This window comes from Hoplias malabaricus, chromosome 13, assembly GCF_029633855.1.
Source record: "Hoplias malabaricus isolate fHopMal1 chromosome 13, fHopMal1.hap1, whole genome shotgun sequence".
Classification (NCBI taxonomy): Eukaryota; Metazoa; Chordata; class Actinopteri; order Characiformes; family Erythrinidae; genus Hoplias; species Hoplias malabaricus.
Window position 1 is genome coordinate 29204066 of NC_089812.1, and position 23523 is coordinate 29227588.

Genomic DNA, 23523 nt, shown 5'->3' on the forward strand with positions numbered 1-23523 from the left:
TCCAGTGGCTTGCCTATGAAGCCAAATATGGACCATCCCCTCTCTGCTTGATAGTACCGGCTGATTTATGCTTCTGCGTTGAGTCGACACAGAGCCTAGACTGGAGAGCCCTACGCCGACGTGAGCGTTTAGGGCTGAAACATACTCCAGGCAAGGAAGCAAAGTGCGTCACTGTGCTACTGTAACACTTCTTGAAATATCTTATAAAGCACTACCATGTGTTTCTCTTTTCTGATCTGCCACTATGGTGGTACCTTCAAGGATACAAATCCCCTTTAGTTAGGGAACATAATTGTACTCTATTCTATTATAATAGTAGATTTGTAAGCTGTGTTCATTTCATACACACCATTTCATCTCCAGGTTCCAAGGATATTAGTTTCACAGTTCTATTACAATGATTACAAATATTCGCCTCTCCTTCTGGAGAAGACTATATAATGTACCTTTAAGGAATACAACTAGACTTTAAACAGCTACGACAACTGTTGTAGCTTTGGTGGCCTCTACCATTTTTTTCTGCGAGTGTATGTATCAGCACTGACTCTTGTTTTGGTACTAAACATATGTTGTATGAGTTTATTTCTAGGTTTTACTACTAACTGTGTTTCCAGCAGCGTCCTAGTTCACAGGTAGATTGCACTAGAATACGTTGTTTGAGTAGGCAACAAAACATCAGGCATCTGCTAAATACAGATGCAGAGTATTGTCTTAAAACTATTTACAAACTGTATTTGAAAGAGGTCTAAAAAACTGAATTGTACAGCAATATACAGCACATGAGCAGCTGCACTACTACAGACAATTAGAAGGGTGAAAATAGTTAATGTATTATTAGAGTAAAACAATTATTAAGCCAGTTTGTGTTTAATTTTACAGTCCTAGTACATGTTCACAACAGAAAAACAAACAATATTCTTACAGGTATATTTATGTAATGATATTATGTAATAAACATTTGGTAATATATTGTCCCATTTTGTTGTTTTTTGTACACATAACCCCACCCTGTTTCCCTAGAAATATACATCACATATCCTCTGCCTCACTCTGTGTCCTCTTATACATTTATATAAGATTACATGGACCACACACACACCAACAAAGAGAGAGTGTGTGTGTGTGTGTGTGTGTGTCCAGGTATTTGCATGATCCCTGCTAGGACTGATAGGATGGAGCACCGCCTTAATGAAAAACAGGAAATGTCTTCAAACCGTTTCTCCAGAGCCAAGTCTAGAAATCCCAAACGCAAGCACATCTTGTCCCAAAAAAACAAGGCATGATGAAACTCAGGGAAAGAGGGATGTGGGGGGAAAAAAAGACAAGAGAAAGACAGGGGGAAAAGAGGCACAGTGAACCAGCAGGTGGTCAAAGGCAGGAAGTGATGAGAGGAGAGCAGAAAAAAAGTAGAATGGGGGAAAAAGGTTGTATCTAGAAGTGTGTCACTCTAAGGAAGGACTCCACGTTCATATCACTGGTGTCAGCAAAGATTAGGATTAGGAAATGACAATGTTATGACAATCTTGTGACTGACTACTCATGTCCCCAGGACAACAGCACAAAATCACCTGGTTAAATATAGAGAAACTATAAAAAGATGTTTTAAAAACATTTGTACTGTACACAGCACTATTCCTGTAGACAAGGAGCGCAAATCTGCTACAACTATCATCTTCATAAACACAAAAACATACAAATATGATCTTAAAAACTATCAATACAGCAGTGCAGTACAGAAACTAAGAACGTTAACATTTAGAGATTGTTTTTTTTTTGGGACGAGCTGTCCTTGCGTTGTAATTTTTTTTTTTTTGCAATTTCAACTGATCCACAGCAATGTAGTTAAATTTTTTTTTTAAATATCGCAAAATTTTCAACGTATTGCAAATTCAACAATTTGCACCGTGTCATTTCTCTGGTCTTTTCCCAATACATTCGACTGGGAAGGAAATGTACTATTTTTTCTGTATTTTTTCCCCCAATGGTTCCACTTTCAAATTATAAAATATATGTAAAAATCTATGAAAACTTTTTGAATATATTTAGTTTAATCATGCTTTTGTAAAAACAAACTAAGCAGAAGAAAAGAGGGAAAATTTAACGTTTAAAAATAAATGAATAATATAAGACAACCGTTTAACTGATGGAGATCCAATAATCCGTGTGTAACGATGCAGTTACTCTACGTGGATTATTGTTGTTTACAGTCTCTCTAACTGGGCTAAATTTGACTCTATGATTTATGCAGTTTTTCCTGTGCTCCAGAAGTACAGAGTGTACCCGACACAGATAATCGTGCTGCAATTTATTAAGTTATTAATAACACTATGATATTGCTAACCTCTAATGTACAGCCCTGAAAAAAAATTCTGTATCTGTATGTCTCTCAAATACAGACATTCTCCTTTGGCATTTTGTGCTGAAGAGGGTGGACTGCAGACACATTCCCTAAAGTAAAAACCACTAATGCGCTTCCAAACTGCACGAGGACTAATTGAGATATTAGAATAACACTTGATCTAAGCATATCAAGTAGCTTTAGAGTGAGCACACACACACACACACACACACACACACACACACCAGTTTGAGGTTGTGTGTAAGTTTGCTCTTTGTCTTTCACTGCTTCCAACAGCATGGGAGCTTTGTTGCTCCTTTTGAAGTTTAATGAGAGAATAAAAGGCAGACTTAGAGTCAGAGAGAGGGAACAGGATCGAGGGAGGGAGGAAGAGAGGAGGGAAAAATGACTGACTCACCTTTTTGCTCTCCTCCATTTCATGCTCAAACATGGCACTGAAAACTGGAGAACGAGCTGAAAGAGAGAGAGAGAGAGAGAGAGAAAAACAATTACAATCAGTCGGTCAAAATCCTACGGTCACACACCAACATTTCTAACTATTTTAATTGTTCAGAAGTACTTTCCCACATCTAAACATTTCCAAATCAAGAGTGATATTTTCATAGTAATAAATACAATATAAAAAATGACTAGGGGCATTGCGTACGTGTTTTACAAGTGTTCTGTAAGTACAAGATAAAGATTATGAATTAATCTATCAATTAAATACAGAACAAACACCAATAAAAGAAGGAAACCCCCAACTGTCACTGAGTGCATTTACATGTACTTAATAATCCGATAACTGCATAAAAGCAGATTTTGTGAGAAATCTGATCAACAGACTTTACATGAGTCTGCCACTGATCTGATTTCTGCTTCGCAACAGCCAATAATGTCACAGAAAATTGTGACATCAGCTTCCTATTGTGGCGTTTTGTAAATATGGACACACTTTACCCTCAAATCTCTCGCACATACAGGAGGTCCTCGGGTTACGTCAGTCCCGAGTTACGATGCTTCGTGGTTACGACACATCTCCCATTTACTGTATAAAGCCTTGTTTCGATTTAAGTGGTTTTGCGTGTTTGGTGTGCGTGCCGGAAGAATACATGGTTATGCGCCTCGGGACCGAGGAGGGTAGGTGTTAGGATAGGATAAGTGCTTACAGTATGTTATTTACGTACAGTACGTATGTACGTATGTTCGTATGTTCTGACTTACACCAAAAATCGGTGTACGACGCGACGTAGGAACGGATCAACGTCGTAAGTCGAGGACCCCCTGTAGTGTGTTTCTGTGTTACAGACAGAGGCCGAGCTGCTGGACACATGCTCGCAGTAATGACTTAATGAATTTTCAGTCGGAGCTGAAACACAGCTCTTTTATACGGATTTCTTAATCTGATTTCTAGAACTTACTCCGATCTCAAAAATCTGAGTATACGCTTAATATGCCCACCTAAGAAAATCGGATAACTGCGGAAATCTAATAGAGATCTGATTCACATAAGGCCCCCTTTTATAAACACTTTTACCATACTTGAGCCTCATCAGTGCCCCCATGTGGAGAAACCAAAGTCTGAGAAATGTGAGTGAAAACCTATTTGAATCCCATTATAACTTTAGCTGAATACCAGTCAGAAGCATGGATGGCAGTACTCTAAGACTGTATCAGTACAAATACATGTTACATTGTATTTTTCCCCGTAACACGTTTTTAAACTGAACGCCTGTACCTCATGGATTACTGTCTATATAGCAATAATACTTAAAGACATATCCACTGCATTGTCTTATACAGTATGTTAAAATGCCATTGAAGACCCTGTGTAGGGTCCCTTCATGTGATAATATCAGTCTTTTCTGAGAAAATACAGTCTGTTCATCCATGTGTTTTTACAAGAGCACTAAGGCTAAGACCCTTTTAACTCTAAGCTACAGAACAGTGTTTGTCAGTCTTATTCCTATATTCTTATATACCCATATCAGTACTCCTTCCCAGAGCGAGGATGGCTATGGCTTCAGATCTACATGGTTTACTTGGGCAGTTTCAGAATGCCAGGTGAAGTCTGACACATTCTATGACTGCAAAGACTGCACGAATCACACCAGCCACACTCAGCCAATCAGTGCGCACCGCTTGCCCGTCTCCTCGGCAATTAAAGAGCCACAGGCTGATACGGTGAGATAACGAGGAACCCCGCCTCAGCTGGGACAGAGCTCCAGCCAGCGACAGACTGAGAGACGGAGGGAGGGATGGAGAGAGGGCGGAGGGAGTAAGGTGAGTACGCCAAAATTATTTCCTCCAAATGAGCTAGAATTATGAGACACGGTCCTGTTCTCCACTCTACTGCAGTTCGGAGAGAAGGGGAGACAGAGGAGTGGACCATGGTAAATAATTAAAGGAATATTCTAATGTTTCTAATGTGTCAACCTAATTTTTCTCTCTTGCAACTGTAAGACATGACTGTTTACAACCAACAATTACCTAGTACCCAGAAAAGAACAGAATGCTTCTAACTAAAAATTATTATACATATTAGATGTTTATGAATTGAGCACTTTCACGGCTCTCAAAAAAAGGTCTATAGGACCACCCCAGTCACTCCAGGCTTTCAAGCTTGGAGGGGTGCCCTAGCACAAGCTTCCTCCAGGATGCCTGATGCCAGTAAATGCTTCTTCAGTGCAGCATCACAAAACAGCTGAACACACTTGGAGGAGAGCATCAACTGCTCTGATTTTTTATTTTTTTAAGCTGTACGTGTAATATTATGTTATTCTATCTACTATCTTATCTTATAATATAATCTTTGCTTAGAATATCGCAATAATATTTTACATTTATATTATTCACCACATATCTACCATATTATATCACAAATGCCTACTGTGGTAGTACCTGCTGCTAGTCAAGCTTTTTGTTTGCTACAGGGGGAGAGGGTAAAAAAAAAATCTGCTTACTGAACAACACAAACTGTAGTGTGGGTGTGTGTGTGTGTGTGTGTGTGTGTGGGTGTATTTATACCTGCCAGGATAGCTTTGTGTGCTTGGAACTCCTGTCCAGCTACGCAGAGCGAGCAGTCGGTGAAGCGAGAGTGTTCCCACAGTCCACCCAGCTCATCAGCCAGCCTGCAGTCCGGAACCTTCACCATGTTCATGGTGTTCTGCCCAGAGATATTCACGGAGTCCTGCACCACGCTCACCTGTACAAACACACACACACACATCAATTATTATCATTATTAGAATTTTTACAGAACCAGAAACATTTTCTCTAATATTCCTAGGGAGATACCAAAGCAAAACTCCTAGGCTGACGACAACTACACTTTGCTGTGGACGATTCCAATATCTCTTAAAGCTTTTGTTGCATTCAAATAGTTCATAAATTAAGCAACTATATCACATTATACAAACACATGTCTCTGGAATCATGTGTTTTCCATCTTTATTAATCAGAGCATGTCTATATTTCTGTAAGATGTGCACAAGCTAAAACACATCAAATGATCTAGCTCAGCTGTAATTTTAATATTGGAATGACATTAATTCAGTTTCATTTACCTATAAATATGTAAGTGTTCAAAAGTATGGAATCACAATTTAAATTTCTGAACCCTGATTCCATTACAGTAAACATTTTAGCTAATAGTAATAGTTCTGGGTGGTATACCGGTTTACACCAAAAACCATCCATCCATCCATTATCTGTAACTGCTTATCCAATTCAGGGTCACGGAGGGTCCAGAGCCTACCTGTTATCATTGGGCGCAAGGCAGGAATACACCCTGGAGGGGGCGCACCAAAAATGTTTTTTGTTATGATATGAATTTTTCATATACCGGCCACACCAGTTTAAAAAGCCTGACCATGTCCAGAACGCAGCACGGTGGTAAATTGTTTCTGGGATGTTAAACATGCATGGAACGGAGCGCCAGTATTAGAGGAGTTGTTGAACGTGGTGAAAACGGACAGGGGATGTTCTGAACCAAAAGTGCAAATGCTGCCGAGCTAAAGCATCAATAGTATTACTTCTGGGAGATGCACATTGTTGCTATTTATGATTATTGTTATTACTTATTTGTTTATATATTGTTGTTTTATGAAGATATTTGGGACTTCTTCAATGCAGTGCAACCACTGACAAGCAGTCCTGTCTACTTTAAATCTAAATACCTCTTATTTGTTTAAATATGTTGTAAATAAATGAAGGTAAACTTTCTAAAAAACTAATGAGAAATAACATTAAGAGCGTAGCTGGTTTACATTAGCCTATAGTGAACATTAGCCTAAAGTGAAAGTTAGCCTATAGTGAACGTTAGCCTATAGTGAACAGTAGCTTAAAGTGAACGTTAGCCTGTAGTGAACGTTAGCCTGTAGTGAACGTTAGCCTAAAGTAAATGGTAGCCTGTAGTGAACGGTAGCCTGTAGTGAACGGTAGCCTGTAGTGAACATTAGCCTAAAGTGAACGGTAGCCTGCAGTGAACGGTAGCCTAAAGTGAACGTTAGCCTGTAGTGAACATTAGCCTAAAGTGAACGGTAGTCTGTAGTGAACGGTAGCCTAAAGTGAACGTTAGCCTGTAGTGAACGGTAGCCTGTAGTTTTGAAGTTGTCTGAAAAATTTATTAAATAAAGGTAAACTTTTTCTATTTTCACTGCAACTGTCATGGCATATGATACCTTCACTAATTTAGTGCCACCCTCTGAAAACTGATTATGACTGTGGAGCCATGCAAACCTGTACTACGTGTAATACTAATGTGAAAATGTTTTTTTTTTTGTACAATTGTCATGACAGTGGAGTAGGGAACTCTTAACCACTCTATTGCATAAATTTTTCTCAAAATCAATGTGGTTAACCTATCATGCATGGAAAGAAAAAAAAACATCAAATACCATGAAACCGATATAATATTGAAATATACAGTGATATAGAATTTTGGTCATTCGGCCCAGCACTAGTTTGTAATTATTTTAATAATAAAGCTAACATTCAGCAAAATCACACATCATTTGTAAGAAGCTGTAAAACATGAAGAACCGTCTGATGTTTCGGCTGCTCCACATTACCTGAGGACGCTGTGAAACGTGTGAACATGTTGATCAATTCAATGACAGAAAACATTATCAATTTGACACAGAGGAATAACTGCACTATACTGTGTCTCATTTAATAACTTCTAGATTGAAATACGGAATAAATTGTTCCCACCCCAGAAGGACATTCTGGGGTGTCATTTAACGTCTTTACATCTATATTGTTATTATTAAAATAATGAAATAACACGGCAAGTGATTCCAGACTATTATAAATGTAATATTAGAGCAAATAGAGGCATTTTCTCAGTGCTATGTCAGTAAACACTTCTCCTTCAGCTAAAGACTGGCTCCCTGCTCTAGCAGTGAAAAACAGGCAGATGTTAATTCACATATTTAGAAGAGCGTGTTTCGGTCAAAATGACAAGCATGTTCTGAAGAGACTGGAGACCGTTAACTACAGGTGCTCAGGAGGGACACTAGAGTGTCGAACAAGGGCAGACATCTACTTATCTCTTCATTTGCACAAATTGCTTCCAATTTGTTTTGCGGTGAGTGAGTGTGAATGTGTGAGAGAAAGAGAGAGAGAGAGAGAGAGAGAGTGAGAGAGAGAGAGAGAGTGTAAGCATGCTTGGAGGGCCACCATGCTGACTTTGCCACCTGTTCCTGCAGACAGTAAGCACATTCATTTATCTCTCTACAGGGCACGTGCGCGCACACACACACACACACACACACACACACACACACACACACACACACACACACACACACACAACGTCAGGTGGTGGGGATCTCTCTAACTTGATTCATGATTAATTTATAACATGATTCCTAACCTCTCTGTTTTTTTATGTCATGTCTTTATTTTTAATATTTGATTTGATTTCTAAAGCACACATTAGGTGAATGCGCATGTGTCTCACACACTGTGACTATCTACAAAGTAAGTGGACGCTTGCTTTGTTTGCACACACAAACAAAAAGCTAAGCCAAACAGGACGCAGGTGAACATAAGATGTAGATCGTTGTCACACATTTGGGGAAGAGTGCATGAAAACACAGACGGTTTTTTAGATCCAGACTAAAAATACAAAGATGCACAAAGCTTTTTCAAAAGTCCAAATAACAGCAATCAGAAACATCAGGAAAAAAACATCAGGCTCAGAGTCAAAAACAGGCAGAACATCAAACGTACAAAGAACGCCAGGCTTGAACAGGTTTACCACAGATGACCCAAAGCGAGTTCTTTAAAAAAGATGTGAGCAGAGGCAGGACTGGTGATCTGTAGGTTAGTGCCACCAAGCAAGAGAGCTCAGGCAGACGCTGAGCAGGTGTGACACTCACACGTCCAAATGCTTTCATATGCAGCTTGTTGTGCTAACATATGCATTTTCACATGCTGCTCGCAGAGCTGACAGCTGCAAGAGGCTGGTTCAAGGTTTTATTCTTTTATTTATTTTTTTAAACTCATCTGTAATTACATTCCCCTGCTCCCCCTCATAGAGCGGGATACCAAGGGATACCTCAGCAAATGACTGAGCATTTATTAACTAAATCACTGCAGATACAGATGACACCCGTCCAGTAAAATGTAACACATAGCAAGATATAAGATCTCAGCAGACAAAGACCACTTTAGGGGCAAAAAAGAACAAAAACAAGATCCTGATGAACACTATAACAAATCTATCATGAAAAAGCACATATTCAGCTACATACATGGAACCCTAAAGCTGGTCTACATACAGCTTGACCAATACTGATGTTGTATAGGAGGGTTGGAGAAAATTAGGGTCACACAAGGGCTGGAAAACAAACACACGCACAGAGCATAATGTACCAACACATGAACAAAGAAGAAAGGATTGTGTGGTGGAGGAGACAGTGGTACACAGGCAGAGGGGGAAAGTGCACTGCAAACAGGAAATTAAATGTCAAGAACCCTTGTATGTCCTTAATGGAGGACTAAATGTTCACCTCAGGGAAGAGAGCGAGCAAGAGAGAGAGAGAGAGAGAGAGAGAGAGAGAGAATTTGTGAAAAATAGTAAAAAAGGTACTCCTTTTTACTAAGAAGACTGATGAAAGAGTCGTCAGAAAGAGCTTGTATTCTATTTAATTTCTTCTAAAGTAGTGCTTGGTCATCTGTGGTTTCTGAATACCAAACAATCCATGTGTTACTGTGTAATGAAAGACTATAGAGTATAAATGACAATTTCAACTAAAATATTAGGTGTAGTAATAAATAAATAAATAAATACATACATACACACATAAATAAATAAATAAATAAAATATAATATAATATAATTATTATATAATTATAATAATATAATATAAATAATAATTCATTTTGGAATATTTCTGTTGGTCATGAAATTTTCACACAATGTGAAGGACACCTGCTGTGTTCAAATGAAACTAAAAATCAACCAAAAAAATGGAGATCCATGTTTGCTAAAGCGAAATAATCAGTGAGGATTTACACAGAACGCCTTCAAAACAGCTCCAAAAGCTTCTGCTAACTCAGAAGTCAAGCTGTTCTTCCAGCGTCAACTCTTTTCCATCTTAGCATTAGAACATCAGGGGCAAGCTTCAGATGAAAAATTTATAACATTTTACATATAGTTCTGTGTAATGGGTGTGAGAACATGGTACAGAAAGTCATTTATGCAAGCATTAAAAATGCAATAAATAAAAAATAAACAAGACACTGATTTTTCATGTCTAAGCTTGAGTACTTACAAAGTGCTCCTCAAGGTAGACCAGTGTGTACAGCTGGGATCCAACACCTAGGTTAACTAATCAATCCTTCATTAAAAATTAAATGGAATTTAACAAATCCATGCCCTTGTTAGAGTACAGGAAGTCAGGAAACAAATCTGTGCTCTTCTACCAAAACATTCATTCATTCATTCATTATCTGTAAGTGCTTATCCAGTTCAGGGTCACGGTGGATCCAGAGCCTACCTGGAGTCATTGGGCGCAAGGTGGGAATACACCCTGGAGGGGGCGCCAGTCCTTCACAAGGCAACAGAGACACACACACACATTCGCTCACACACTCACACCTATGGACACTTTTGAATCGTCAATCCACCTACCAATGTGTGTTTTTGGACTGTGGGAGGAAACCGGAGCACCCGGAGGAAACCCACGCGGACACAGAGAGAACACACCACACTCCTCACAGACAGTCACCCGGAGGAAACCCACGCGGACACAGAGAGAACACACCACACTCCTCACAGACAGTCACCTGGAGCGGGAATCAAACCCACAACTTCCAGGTCCCTGGAGCTGTGCGACTGCAACACTACCTGCTACGCCACCGTGCCGCCCTCTACCAAAACATATCGGTTTAAAAAAAAATCTAGCTACTCTGCAAATGTGAGACACCACCTTTTAAAATATGTCCAATATTCTCATTAGAGTATTATATTTGCATAAGAGAGCATGGCCATGGGAGGATGAGAGCAGGACAAGAGAAAAGAGAGGAGAAGAGGGTGAGATATTGAGACAGTAATGATCAAAAAAAGGCAGGTTCCGACTTCTAAGAGCATGCAGCAGCTCCACAGCTGGATAAAGCTACAAAAATCAGGAGAAATCAGGTAAAATTTCAAGGCCATGAACTAGGGATGACCGCTGCTTTGGGAATAGTGGCCCGAGCAAAGAGAGTTCCATGTCTCACAGTGTGTGCAGTGAAACATATGATTCTTCAAGATGTTTACAGAGCAGAAGGAGAATAAAGCAGACCGGTGAAGGGCTACAAGTAGAGGTCAGGAAGTGTTTAAATACAGACGTGTACAAAAGTTAAGAGCCAAACTTTTCCCCAATGTTCCATTTTACACATAAATGGTAAATGAGTTAAATGTGTCAAATTGTGTAGGGGAACTGCAATAAAATGTGTCACTTAGGCCCCATCCACACAGACAATTTTTTCTTTCTCAGTTTTTCATTTAAAAAACCCCTGTCTATACGAATCACAAGTACTCCTCACTGTAGAACCAGAAATCCACTGGGTGGAGTCGGAACACATCCAGTTCAGCCCACGTCCATCTCCTTCTTCAAGGGAGATTAGGGTAAGGGTTAGGTTGTACTGGGAGGAGCCAGTTTTAGTCTAATCCAATTAAAACACAATGAAGGAGGAGCTGGATCACATCCAACTCCTCCCTATGGATTTCTGGTTCCGCAGTGGCTCCTTCTCAGATGAATACACACACAGCTGCATTGTCAAGCCAGTCCAGTAGGGCGCCATAGTACCACTTAAAGGCTAAGCACCAGCTATTTGAAAGTGTAAAACAAATAAATACAGTGGAATTTGAGTTCCTAATTTGTGTTTATTGATAATCAGAAGACATGTTATTTCTTACTAATTCAAGGAATAAGGTTTAAAAGACCGTTGGTCCACCCCTCCAACTGTGTTTGGAAACTCTAATAGGCGTCTTGCCTGTGACGTAGATGGTGGACAACAACTCTAGAAGTTGAACATAATTTAATGCAAAATGATGAAAAGGTGTTGTTTTTGGCTGCAATCATTCAATGTACAGTGGGACATCTGTGCACAAATGGCCCAAAGATCCCAAAATATCCAGAAAATGGACTAAATTTGTCAACTTTAAACAGGCACTTTGGAAAGGACCATCCGCTCACTCCGTTATCTGTAGCTCCTTTCACTGGCGCTTTTCCAACAATATGGGCATGTAAGGACACCAACGAAAGGTGTTCAAGAGCCTCTGTAACATGGAGGTAAACAGGGTAAGTACACTTACCTGTCTCTTGACTTGCTAAACTTGGTGGCTCAGATTATACTCAGCTACGTAGCTGCATTACGGAGGTTTATAGTGTCGGATGATTTTGAGTTCGACTTCGATCACATTTACAAGAATAACGGTACCTCTAAATTTGAGTTTAGCTTATTGCTAGGCTATTGTCATGAATAATGTTGGTTATTTAGCTAGATACTGTCATAACAGTCAGTCATAACGGTGTTTTACCGCGGCATTGTTCAGCTGTTGTCCACCAGTGGCGTCACGGTTGCGTTCAAGAATTTCCGTAGCGAGCTCGGGTTTTTCCGTCAATTTAATAAAATTGTCAGTTTTAAAGCAAATTAAGCTGCTATTTTCATTTTAATTCATACTTATATATGTCAGTAACTAAAATAATGTGAAATATTCATGGAGGTCCATTAAGTGGTGCTTAGCCTTTAAAGAGAGACCTCAAAACACCATGAAGCATGAGAGAAACAGTGGTTTCATCTCAAATCACTCCATACTCCCTATGTAGTGTAGTACGCAAGTCATGAAATGAAGGAATCTAGATCTTAAAATATATAAGCTTTATATTTTTAAATACAGCATCATTTGTAATTATTCATATGTGTGAATCTCATATCTACTGCTAGCTGTATTTATACTGTAGTTTAATCATGTATGTACTTCACTTTATAGGGAGTGAGGAGCTATTTGGTTTCAGCCAGAGACAGGCATGCTGTGTGACATCAGCCTTTCCGACAATACCCGTTTACATTCGCTACAAGACAACAGTGATGACGGCGTTTTCCAAAACCTCCATTTTGTGACCTAAAACTTGTTTTCGTTTGGACAGAAGGCCAAAACCTCAGTTTTCCAAATAAACGGATCTGTGTGGACTGGGCCTCAATCAGGGCCACACTAACTTTCCTTTACAGCTGTATAAGCAGAGATATACTTTTTTCAGTTCTTTGACACTGTACTGAAACGGTCACAAAGGAAAAACTGTGTACACACGTCTAATGAGCAACTAACGAGGGAGTGATGAAAGTTAAGCATACACACACACTCGTCCGTCCATTTGTCCGAGTATTTGTGTATATGCACACGTATGCATGCATGGCCAGTCAACTCAGCTCCCCCCTGCAGTGTGATTAATGAAAGCAGCTGTGGGAAACAGGCTGTGATACACACACTCGCAGGGACACACGCACACACATTCATCACTCCCTCATTAGTAAGTTGCAGAAGAGCGGCACATGAGAGGATGAAGAAAGGACGAGAAAAGGACGAGAGACATCACTAAAGAAAAAAAAAATAATAAAATAAAGTACAAACCTTCACACATGACTTTCTGCATCTCAACTCAAACACACTGAACATACATTGGTTAATCAGCCATCGTTGGCCAAAGACGTATAAACGTGCTTGGGACTACGATCTCTGAAGTCGATACATAACTAATCAGTATCTACCGACTTACTTGCAACTAAACGCATATATATTTATAAGTCATATGTGATAGTAGCCATAGTAGCACTTTTGCCATTAGATCTGTTCACACGTCAGACTCCAATTTCTCTGCTAGTGTCGGACTCTTCCAAATCTCTGCGACAGTAATTCGTACACGGATCTTATACAAGTGCCAGTAATCGCTGTTAGTGTAAGAGCCTACACACACAAGCCACATATTGTTTGTCCCATCCTTTCCTGTATACAGCTAATGAATGTGATTGTGCTGCTCCCTGCATAGGATTCTTGAAGCATTATATTTTATCGCAAATGTCTGCCTAAATTATTTCTCTGACTCGGCGTTAAATATGATTGAGTAGTTCTTGTCTGAAAGTATCAATGGTCAATGAGAGATGTTTCTCAAATGTCTCCCTACACCCTCTGAAGGGCACAGTGTACATCATAAAATATCACTTTCTGCACTTGTGTAGTGCGTTGTAAGTGGGGGGAAAAATGTTTCATGAGCTATAACGTTTACATTTTCCTCTCAGATTAGTGTTTAACTGCTGATTTTCGCAGTATAATTTGTTTAATTGTCTGTGATGTGCACTATGTAGGGTATATGGCGCTATTAGAGCTCCTCTCTACTGACAGACAGACAGCGAGAGCTCTGGCTAACATCTAAATGAGGACTAATAAAAAAAAAATGTGTGTTTATGATTAAGGATCCATACCCAATATGGCAGCTACATTACACAGTGATGTCACCTGCAACCCATCAATACACTACATATATTTTAAAAAAGTTTGACTTTCCCTGGCTAATGTACTTCTACATAACCCCTTTTCTGACTAAAACCTAATAATAAAAAAAGGACAGCCTCTGACTTTTGCACAGTTCTGAATCAACGTGAGCACAGAAAGTTATTTTTCTTATCTGCTCAAGGAAGTGTCACAATTTCATTTTTTTTCCCCCCTGTAGAAAGAGGCTGAACCTGGTCCTCAGCTACAAAGCTTTTTGCCAATGGAGATCTGCCACTAACAGTGTAATGCATTCAGAATCTGAAGTTAATCTGTGTCTGGAAAATGGAGGCTGCGGGGGCTTCTAGTTTAAACGATGCATCAGTAAAAGTGTAACCCCTCCAATCCTCCCTGCCAGGCTGTTATTGTGTTAAAGCTGCAGACAGTTCCCTGCTTTTTTCCACAACCAAAACACACCAACAGAGCACTTTGCTGCTAGCCACTGTAATAAAAGCCGTGTTCTGTACAGAGAAAGAAAAACCCCTCATAAACTCTGCATTAGACTCTATTTTATTCATTCATTAATGGATCTATGCGAGCAGCCTTTCCGGGGCGTCTGTTTGTGTGCTTTGTTTATAGATGTGGGGTGAGTGGCCAAGCGTGAAATAGTGCCAAAAGAAAGAACACAAATCAAATCCAATAAGTTCATTAAGTCTGGGTAGAGCTGGTATTTATTCCTTTACTGTTTCATTTAGCTGTACAAACAGTGTGCATTTCAAACACACACACGTGCAAACAGGCCCGCGCTACTGAATTAACCAAATTAGTCTCATCAGAAGCTGCTTTTTCATTCCAGCCAAAGTAATGAGGGGTTTGGAAAAAAAACAAACACAAACAAGCACACAACCTACTGATGAGAGCATCTAATCTACTACCTTTCATAAGCATCTCTCTGGAATGCATGATTAACCTCTCACTCTATGACTAACCCGTACACAGGATTCTGTTTACACAAATTCAGTGATGAAACACGCCTTGTAAGTAAACAGGTACACAGTCAAACGCAAAAGCGCAAACACCCCTGGAAAACCTGTGTGTTTTGTTAGTTGTCTGAGTGAAAATAAGTTAACGCATCTAAGTAGAGGAAAGAAACTTAAATATGGAATTTCTAGACATTTTCGGACACAGTTTATCATTTTCAAATGTGATTTGCCCTGTACATCATGTGAAAATGACAGACTGTATTATGTATCGCAATAGAAATGATCCAAACTATCTATTAAATGTAACAAATCTAACTACATTAAATGAACATTCATTCATTATCTGTAAGCGCTTATCCAGTGCGGTGGGTCCAGAGCCTACCTGGAATCATTGTGCGCAAGGCGGGAATACACCCTGGAGGGGGCGCCAGTCCTTCACAGGGCAACACAGACACACACACATTCACTCACACACTCACACCTACAGACACTTTTGAGTTGCCACGGAGCACACGGAGGAAACCCACGCGGAAACAGGGAGAACACTTAAATGAACATGCCTATGTTAAATATATGCAATACGCCCTAATCAGGGATGTCAGAGCACATCTGCCAAGGGCCAGTGAAGCTGCAGGTTTTCATTCCAAACAAGTAACAGCACGACTGGTTTACACTTGTTTAATCAAAAGGGCTGTGTTCAAACAACTGTTCACTGGAACGAAACCCTGCACCTATTCCTGCCCACTGTAGACAGGAGTGGGCACACCTGACTTAAGTACTTTTATAAATGTTACATACATAATGTTAGTACAAATATGAGCCACACTACTACTATATCAGTAAATATATATGTAACGTTCCATCAGACACACCAGTATCTACGTGTGTCCTATGTTTTGCATGTTTTACATGGTGCAAAAGACATCAGCACCTGTTTATTATTATTTAAAATAATTTATCCTCTCAATAAGTGTGGTGCTTGTATACAATTATATTTAATTACAATTCAAACAAAAACATAAATAATAATACAAATATAAGTGTGAAGAACAAAGCTAGTTACTAGGTGTTCTCCTTGACCATATGGATTTGTTACTTCAACAGCACTATTATAAACTTTGGTATATTTAGGGATAACCTCAAATTGTACTGGACTGCCATGTGGAGAGATTTGAAGCGAGAAAGAGAGGAATTTAAGAAATGCCTTTATATGTAACAAATGTAACTTTATCCTCAGTAAAAGTATCCTTCACTTTTCCTGTTTCGATTGATGCACACACTCTTTCAAACAAAAGGACAGAAGAACCTTCCACATTTAAGTGATTACACTGTGAATTGTGTTCTGATGGAAGAGGACGACTGAGGGGGAGGCCAAATGAGAGAAGAAGAGCGCTGCGTTTGCCTGAGACACAAAGACAGATTTCAAACGCAAGCAGAGAAATAATAGAGGAAGAGATTCACTGCCTCGAGACAAGTTAATGTCACTGACCTACCAGTGACTTGTAGTTAAACGGGGAAAAAAACAGAGATGGAGAAAGAATGCTGTGTGTGTGTGTGTGTGTTTATAAGAGAAAGAAATCAAAACGCTGTTATTTGAGGCAAGGCTGATGTGTTCTTATTCAGTCTACACACACAGAGGGATCTTTTACGCTTCATTTCCACTCAAGCTGTTCAAAGTCTGGCTCTGACCACAAACACCATGCCACATCTTTCTCTCTCTCTCTCTGGGACCATCAGCAGACACACATCACATTAAACCTGTAGAAGCATTTTGGAGCTACTTTTTAAAATCATCTGTTTCTTTTCCACAGAATGAGGATGAGAGAAACAGGAGCTGATCGCTGGGAGCCTGTGAGCCTCAGTTCAAACAAACACTCAGAAAGAGAAGAAAGGGCTGAGTCGAGTGGAGGAGCTGGAGAGCGCCGCACTATTCACCACACGATCCTGCAACGCCATTCCTGAAGGGCTTTACCATTTTCAGCATTTCTCCAGATGTTCACACTCACTGAGTGTAACCATTCACACAATTGAGAACACAGTCTGATACAGTGAAATCTCCATAACTCTCAGTTACAGCTAAATAAAGTGCCAAGGATATCTTGTGTTTAAATATAGAGGTGGGTATCGACTAGTCACATTTACACGCATGGATGTACTGAAGTAAACTACTATTAAAGTACTAAAGTACCGCTTAGAGGAGATGTCTACAATTAGGAGAAACACTGTTCTCTCTGGTTTGTTTACATACAGAAGCTACACATGTTTTAGAGTGGAATGGTATGTTTGAGGGTGAAATAAATAAATAAATAAATAAATAAATGGCAGAATTTAACTTGTCTGTAAGTTTTACCACAGAAACTCATTTGCAGCACGAGTTTTTTGGTTTTGTAGCACTTTTGGTAATGCAGTTAGATGGCTCCTGAATTAGGAGACATTTGCACCTTACGTGATCTGAAAAATAAGTGTGTGATGCCCTGTGTGGGTCTGGTGCCCTGTGCAGTGTAAGCCGAGGACATGCTGTTTTGTTTGTTTTGGTGTGGCTTTTGGTGGTCACCACTGACTTTAGAGCTTAAGCATTTCATTATAGACACAAAATGACCCTGAAAAGTATAGCTGCTGACAGATGCTGCAAAAATATTTATTCAGTACTTAAGCCATTCACTGAGCCTCTAGTTTAAATTTCAACTCACGTTTTCTAGGAAGGTAGTTTTCCTGGAGTCTAGATATTTATTGGAATATGGAGTGGAGTTTCTTACCCAGGGGTTAGGGTTTGAAGCCCCATGGAGGGGGTGTTACCCTGTGCAGATCCCTCCACATTTCTCCAATATAGTGGATCTACTATAGTAGAAGCTTAAATAGCACTTTTTAATAGTCTCTCACTCTCTTCTTCCACCAAACTAACTACCTGCTCCAAACTCTGTTTTGTTTATGTGTGTGTGTCTGTGTGTCTGTGTGTTTGTGTGCATGTGTAGCAGATGTTGCAGCTGTAGTATTTCTCAGAGACATCAGTGTGGCATATGGCTGCAGTGAATGAAAGATGGAGGCTGTCAGAGAGAGAGAGGGGGGAGAGAGAGAAAGAAACAGAGAATGTAGAGAGAAAGAGACAGAGAATGCAGAGAGAGAGAGAGCAAGAGAGAAAGAGTGACATGGGCATGAAGGAGAGAGGAGACATAGAAGATCAGATAAAAGCAAGTTGTGCATCAAAGAGCTAACATTTTCTTATTCTTAAACCTGCTCCTGGTCTTCAGATACCCCCAGCGCACACAAACACACGATCATGGAGAAAACACAGGTAAAAAAAAAGAGAGGAAAAAAAAAGAGGAGAGAAGGAAGGGAGAGTTCAGGGACTCTCTTCCTCTCACCTATTTTCATCCCTCCATCTCTCTTATTCTCCAAGTAATGACATCCAGCTCAGCACCTTTAATGGGAACTTTCTCCTCATTAAATACCTTCAGGAGACTTACACACACACACACACACACACTGATCCCTCCCTTATGGCAGATATATTTTTTCTTCTCACTCACACTCCTATCTCCTATATATGAGTGTGTGTGGGGGGGGGTGTAAATATATGAGAGAGAGAGCGTGTGAGAGTGAGTGTGTGTTTGGGGGGGATGCAAAAGAGCATAAAACAAACAAGGAAGGAGAAATGAAAATAACAAAAGAGAAACAGGGAATAAAGTAGTTTTGGAGAATCTCCACAATGACTCTGGAGGACCCGTGTGTGTGTGTCCTTTGTTAAAGTGATGAACTGATTCAGCTCCAGTGGAGCAATCAAGGTGGAATGGATATAAACTCAGATTTTGTAACGAGAGAGAGAGAGAGAGAGAGAGAGAGAGAGAGAGAGAATGAGAATGCGAATTAGCTAAAACTGTGGGGGAAAAACTCAACCCAAAGTCATTACACACTCCCGAAGTAAGAGTTTACGAGTCAAAAGTATAGTGTCCTTTTCTGGAGACGAGGAAAAGTGGGCATTTTCCCCCCTTGTTCCTCTCCATATTTTGTTTCTCTCGCTGAGTAGCAGCAGCAATCCATCTGGAGTGGAGCAGGGCCAGAACACTAACAAACTAACAGAGCGAAAGTAAACACAGACTCTGAGAGGAGGAGGAGGAGGAGCCGAGGACGCGTTTGGGTCCCTGTGACGTAATGGGACCCAGATTGGAAACACTTAAAACGAGCCCTCATTCTTCTTCCCTCTTTTTCCCTCCTTCTTCTCCTCTTCCAAAATAAAAAAAGGGGAGAGAGAGAGAGAGAGAGAGAGAGAGAGAGAGAGAGACAGGGAGAGCCTTCTGCCGTGTGCCTGCAGGCTTCATTAGGCCAGCTTGAAACAGCCAACTCTGTGGCGCGTGCGTTAAACATTAATCACTGCATAGCATTACAGCTAGCACATTAGCATAGCGCTCTCCACACGCTTTAACCTGTTCCATAAAACACAGCAGCAGAGGAAAGAAGGGCAGAAACTCTGAAATCCAAAACTGGCCCGTTTTCATACAGAATAGGAGAGGAGTATTGACCAACGTTCACAGCTACTGTGCCTTAAAACCACAAATATCTTCTATTCTCAAAGACCGGTATACATGTCTTATCATATGCTAAATTAATCCATTGCCAGGTTTTGGTGATGTATATAAAAAATTACTTTTACTACAACTTGGAGTATAACCTTAGGCTTAGCACACATCAAAGGACTTTAGTCTGGACTCAAAGGAAAGTTTTAGCACAGTGGTTCTCAAACTTTTTAGACCCAGTACCACACCTATTATCAAACGCATACCTCCAAGCACCACCGATGAGTGTTATCACAGAAACACTGCTCTTCCGCTGTTCTATAATCATTACTAACTATTACAGCCAGAAAACAAGTACCTAGGGTTTAACCCCCTGGAGCCTGAGGCCTTTCAGCCGTCGGAAGCTTTTAGCTCCCAGTAGGGTCTCCCAATGGCGAGCAGGTCTGGAGTGAAGATCCAGACAAATATGATCCAAGGCCTGGGGATAGTGTCCGACGAAGAGAGCCTGGTGGTCGGGCAGCCCACGTAATCCAGTCGGGCTCAACTCGAAATGGGCTCACCACCCACAAGATCCAGAGTAGGGGTGTGGTACAATGCCCATCAGGCACAAAATGGGGGTGAAGGGGCCCCTGGCATCGTGGAACTTGTCAACGGAAACTGTTCTTGGTACGTGGAACGTAACTTCATCGGGAGGGGGAGAGAGCAAGAGCTGGTGCGCGAGGTTGAGAGATACCAGCTAGATATAGTTGGGCTCACGTCTACACACAGTGTATTCTTTGTAACCAAACTCTTCAATAGAGGTAGGTCTCTCTCCTACTCAGGAGTTGCACAGGGCGAGAGGCGCCGGGCGGGTCTGGGGATACTCACGAGCTGGCGGCGGTACAGCTAGAGATTGTTCCAGTAAACGAGAGGGTCCAGCTTGCAGAGAGGAAAACGTTGTGTGAGCATATGCACCGAACAGCAGCTCAGAGTATTCGGCCTTCTTGGAGGTAGGAGGAACGGAGTCTGTAAGGACCCTGTTCTGCACTTTGAGGAACTCCTTAACCCGAGAGACATGCCTCCTGTGCAGGAGGTAGGGCCAGATGTTTCCTTGGCTGAAGTCACTGAGGTAGTGAAAAAGCTTCGCTGTGGCAAAGCTCCAGGAGTGGATGAGATTCGCCCAGAGTTACTGAAGGCACTTGATACTGTGGAGCTGTCTTGGATGACACGCCTATACAATATAACATGGACCTCGGGAACAGTGCCTTTGGATTGGCAAACTGGAAAGGAGGAAAGGTGCTGGAAAGGAGAATCCGTCTGATAGTCGAACCTAGGATTTTGGAGGAACAATGCGGATTTTGTACCGGCCATGGAACTATGGACCAACGCTTTACTTTCACAGATGATTGAGCAGGCAGGGGAATTTGCTACTCCACTCTACACGTTTTGTGGATTTGGAGAAGGCATATGACCGTGTTCCCCGAGAGATTCTGTGGGAGGTGTTCCGGGAGTATGAGGTGCCAGGGTCGTTCAGTGTGGGCATGGGACTCTGTCAGGGCTGTGCCTCATCTCCATTCCTGTTTCTGATATTCATGGACAGGGTGGCGAGGCGTAGCCTGGGACAGGAAGGCTTCCGTCGAGGGGCTCGGGAGGTGGCATCTCTGTTTTTTGCAGACGATGTTGTTCTTCTGGCTTCTTCATATAAAGGCCTCCAGCATTCACTTGAGCAATGTGCAGCCAAGTGTGAAGTAGTCAGTATGCGGATCAGCACCTCCAAGTCTGAGGCCATTGTTATCTCCCTTCAACCTACCGCAAGTGAAGGAGTATCTCAGGTTCTTGTTCATGAGTGATGGGAAGAGGGATAGTGAGATTGATCATAGGTTAAGTGCAGCGTCTGCAGTAATGCAGTCACTGTATCGGAGCGTTGTGTTGAAGAGAGAGCTGAGCCATAAACAAAAGCTCTCAATTTACAGGTCAGTCTACGTATCCATTCTCACCTATGGTCATGAGCTCTGGGTAATGACCAAAAGAACAAGATCGCGGATACAAGCGGCCGAAATGAGCTTTCTCCGACGGGTTGCTGGACGTACTCTCCGTGATCGGGTGAGGGGCTCAGTGACTAGGGAGGAGCTCAGAGTAGAGTCGCGTTGAGAGGAGTCAGTTGAGGTGGTTCTGAAGAGGATGCCTCCTGGACACCTCCCACTTGAGGTTTACCAGGCGCGTCCAACTGGAAGGAGGCCCCGGGTTAGACCCAGGACAAGCTGGAGGGATTATATCTCCTGGCTGGCCTGGGAACACCTGGGGATTCCCCACGAGGCGTTGGTGGATGTTGCAAGGGACAGAGACGTCTGGGCTTCTTTGCTCGCCCTGTTCCCACTGCGACTCTGAGATGAACAAGCGGAAAAGATGAAGATGATAATGATGATAAACAAGTTTGTTCCCAAAAAGCTACACAGGTTAATATTCAACACAAACCCAGCAACAATATTGTGAGATAAGTCTCTATGTCATTCATCTGTCTTTTGTTCAAATTAACTTTAAACGTGGACTTCCCAAAAACCTATGTTCCAAGGTGCCAAAATATATTGAAAAAGCACTGCTTGAAAGCAGCAGAGAGCACCCAAACTTTTTAACAAATGTTAAAAAAACAAGCCGTTTTTTTAACATTTGCAAAACATTTACCACAAATTCCTTTGGCTGAATATACTGCTGAACTATAGTGTAGCATCACAGCTAACAGCGCCAAATGCGCTTCAGAAGTGTTTTACGTAAATGTTTTGGCGTAAGTTTACGTAAGTTCTGATTTATCCCGCCAGTGGGAACGCGACACCACAGGGTTAACTGAAAGTTTTAAATATTATTATACATTTATGAGAATATACAGCATTTTTGGGAAATGTTATTAAGTGTTTTGCAAGAAACAAAACCAAGGTAAGAGGTAAATTTAATATCTATAAATTATGAGCTTCAAATATAGGTGAAACAGAGCGGTGCTGGTTACAGTAGGTCAAGGAGGCGCCGTGCTTGTAGTATCAAACTGTCTCTTAGGACTCGAAGAATGGCCATGTTGTTTCTTCCAGCCGCATGTTTTCTTTTGTTTTATATTCACATGCACAGAATTTGGGTCTATGTTTACTTTCATGCAGTTATATGGAGCGGGAATAGAGCAATATCCTCATCTCAGTCCATGCTTTTCAACATTTGGAAGTCTTTAAAAAACCTCCAGATGCTTTTTCTCTGCAGTGCGCAATCACGTGACTGTTTGGAGATTTGTGTACATGTGACCTCGTTTACAGAATGACGTTATGCGTCTGCGAGTACATAGAGACGATATAAATTCTTATTTTAAAAGAATATTCTTGTTTCTAAAAGGAGCGTTCCAACCTTTTAAACAATCCAAATGATTTAGTAACCGGTCCTGTTACATTTGACCCTTTCTGATCCCATTTCAGAACCAGTCATGAAAATGTCTACTCACCACTTACAGTGTGCAAAAAAGTCTACACTGTTAGTTTCCAAGGTAAAAGTCCCTGATTTAAGTCGTCCTGCCCCTTTAAAATGTTAGTTCATGAAAAGTATAAGGCACTGAGTCAGTACCTTTAATGTGAGCGAGTCAAAGAGTCATATACCAGGTGCACAAGACGACGACAACTTTTTCTGCTTTTCTTTTTTTTTCCCCCGTCTGTCACATTTTTCTTTTGCCATGGCTCCTGTAATAAGCAATGGCTG

The 23523-nt window shown here is 41.0% G+C and overlaps 1 protein-coding gene across 2 annotated transcripts in view; it reads right to left on the bottom strand.

Annotated features, from left to right (window-relative positions):
* Nucleotides 1-23523, bottom strand: part of spop (speckle type BTB/POZ protein) — a 106571-nt gene that overhangs the window by 11246 nt on the left and 71802 nt on the right. For both annotated transcript variants that reach the window (XM_066641913.1, XM_066641914.1), the window contains 2 exons: nucleotides 5366-5543; nucleotides 2757-2812 (listed from right to left, as the gene is read on the bottom strand). In XM_066641913.1, coding sequence (XP_066498010.1) covers nucleotides 2757-2812; nucleotides 5366-5543 — 234 coding nt within the window. The remainder of the gene's footprint in view (nucleotides 1-2756; nucleotides 2813-5365; nucleotides 5544-23523) is intronic.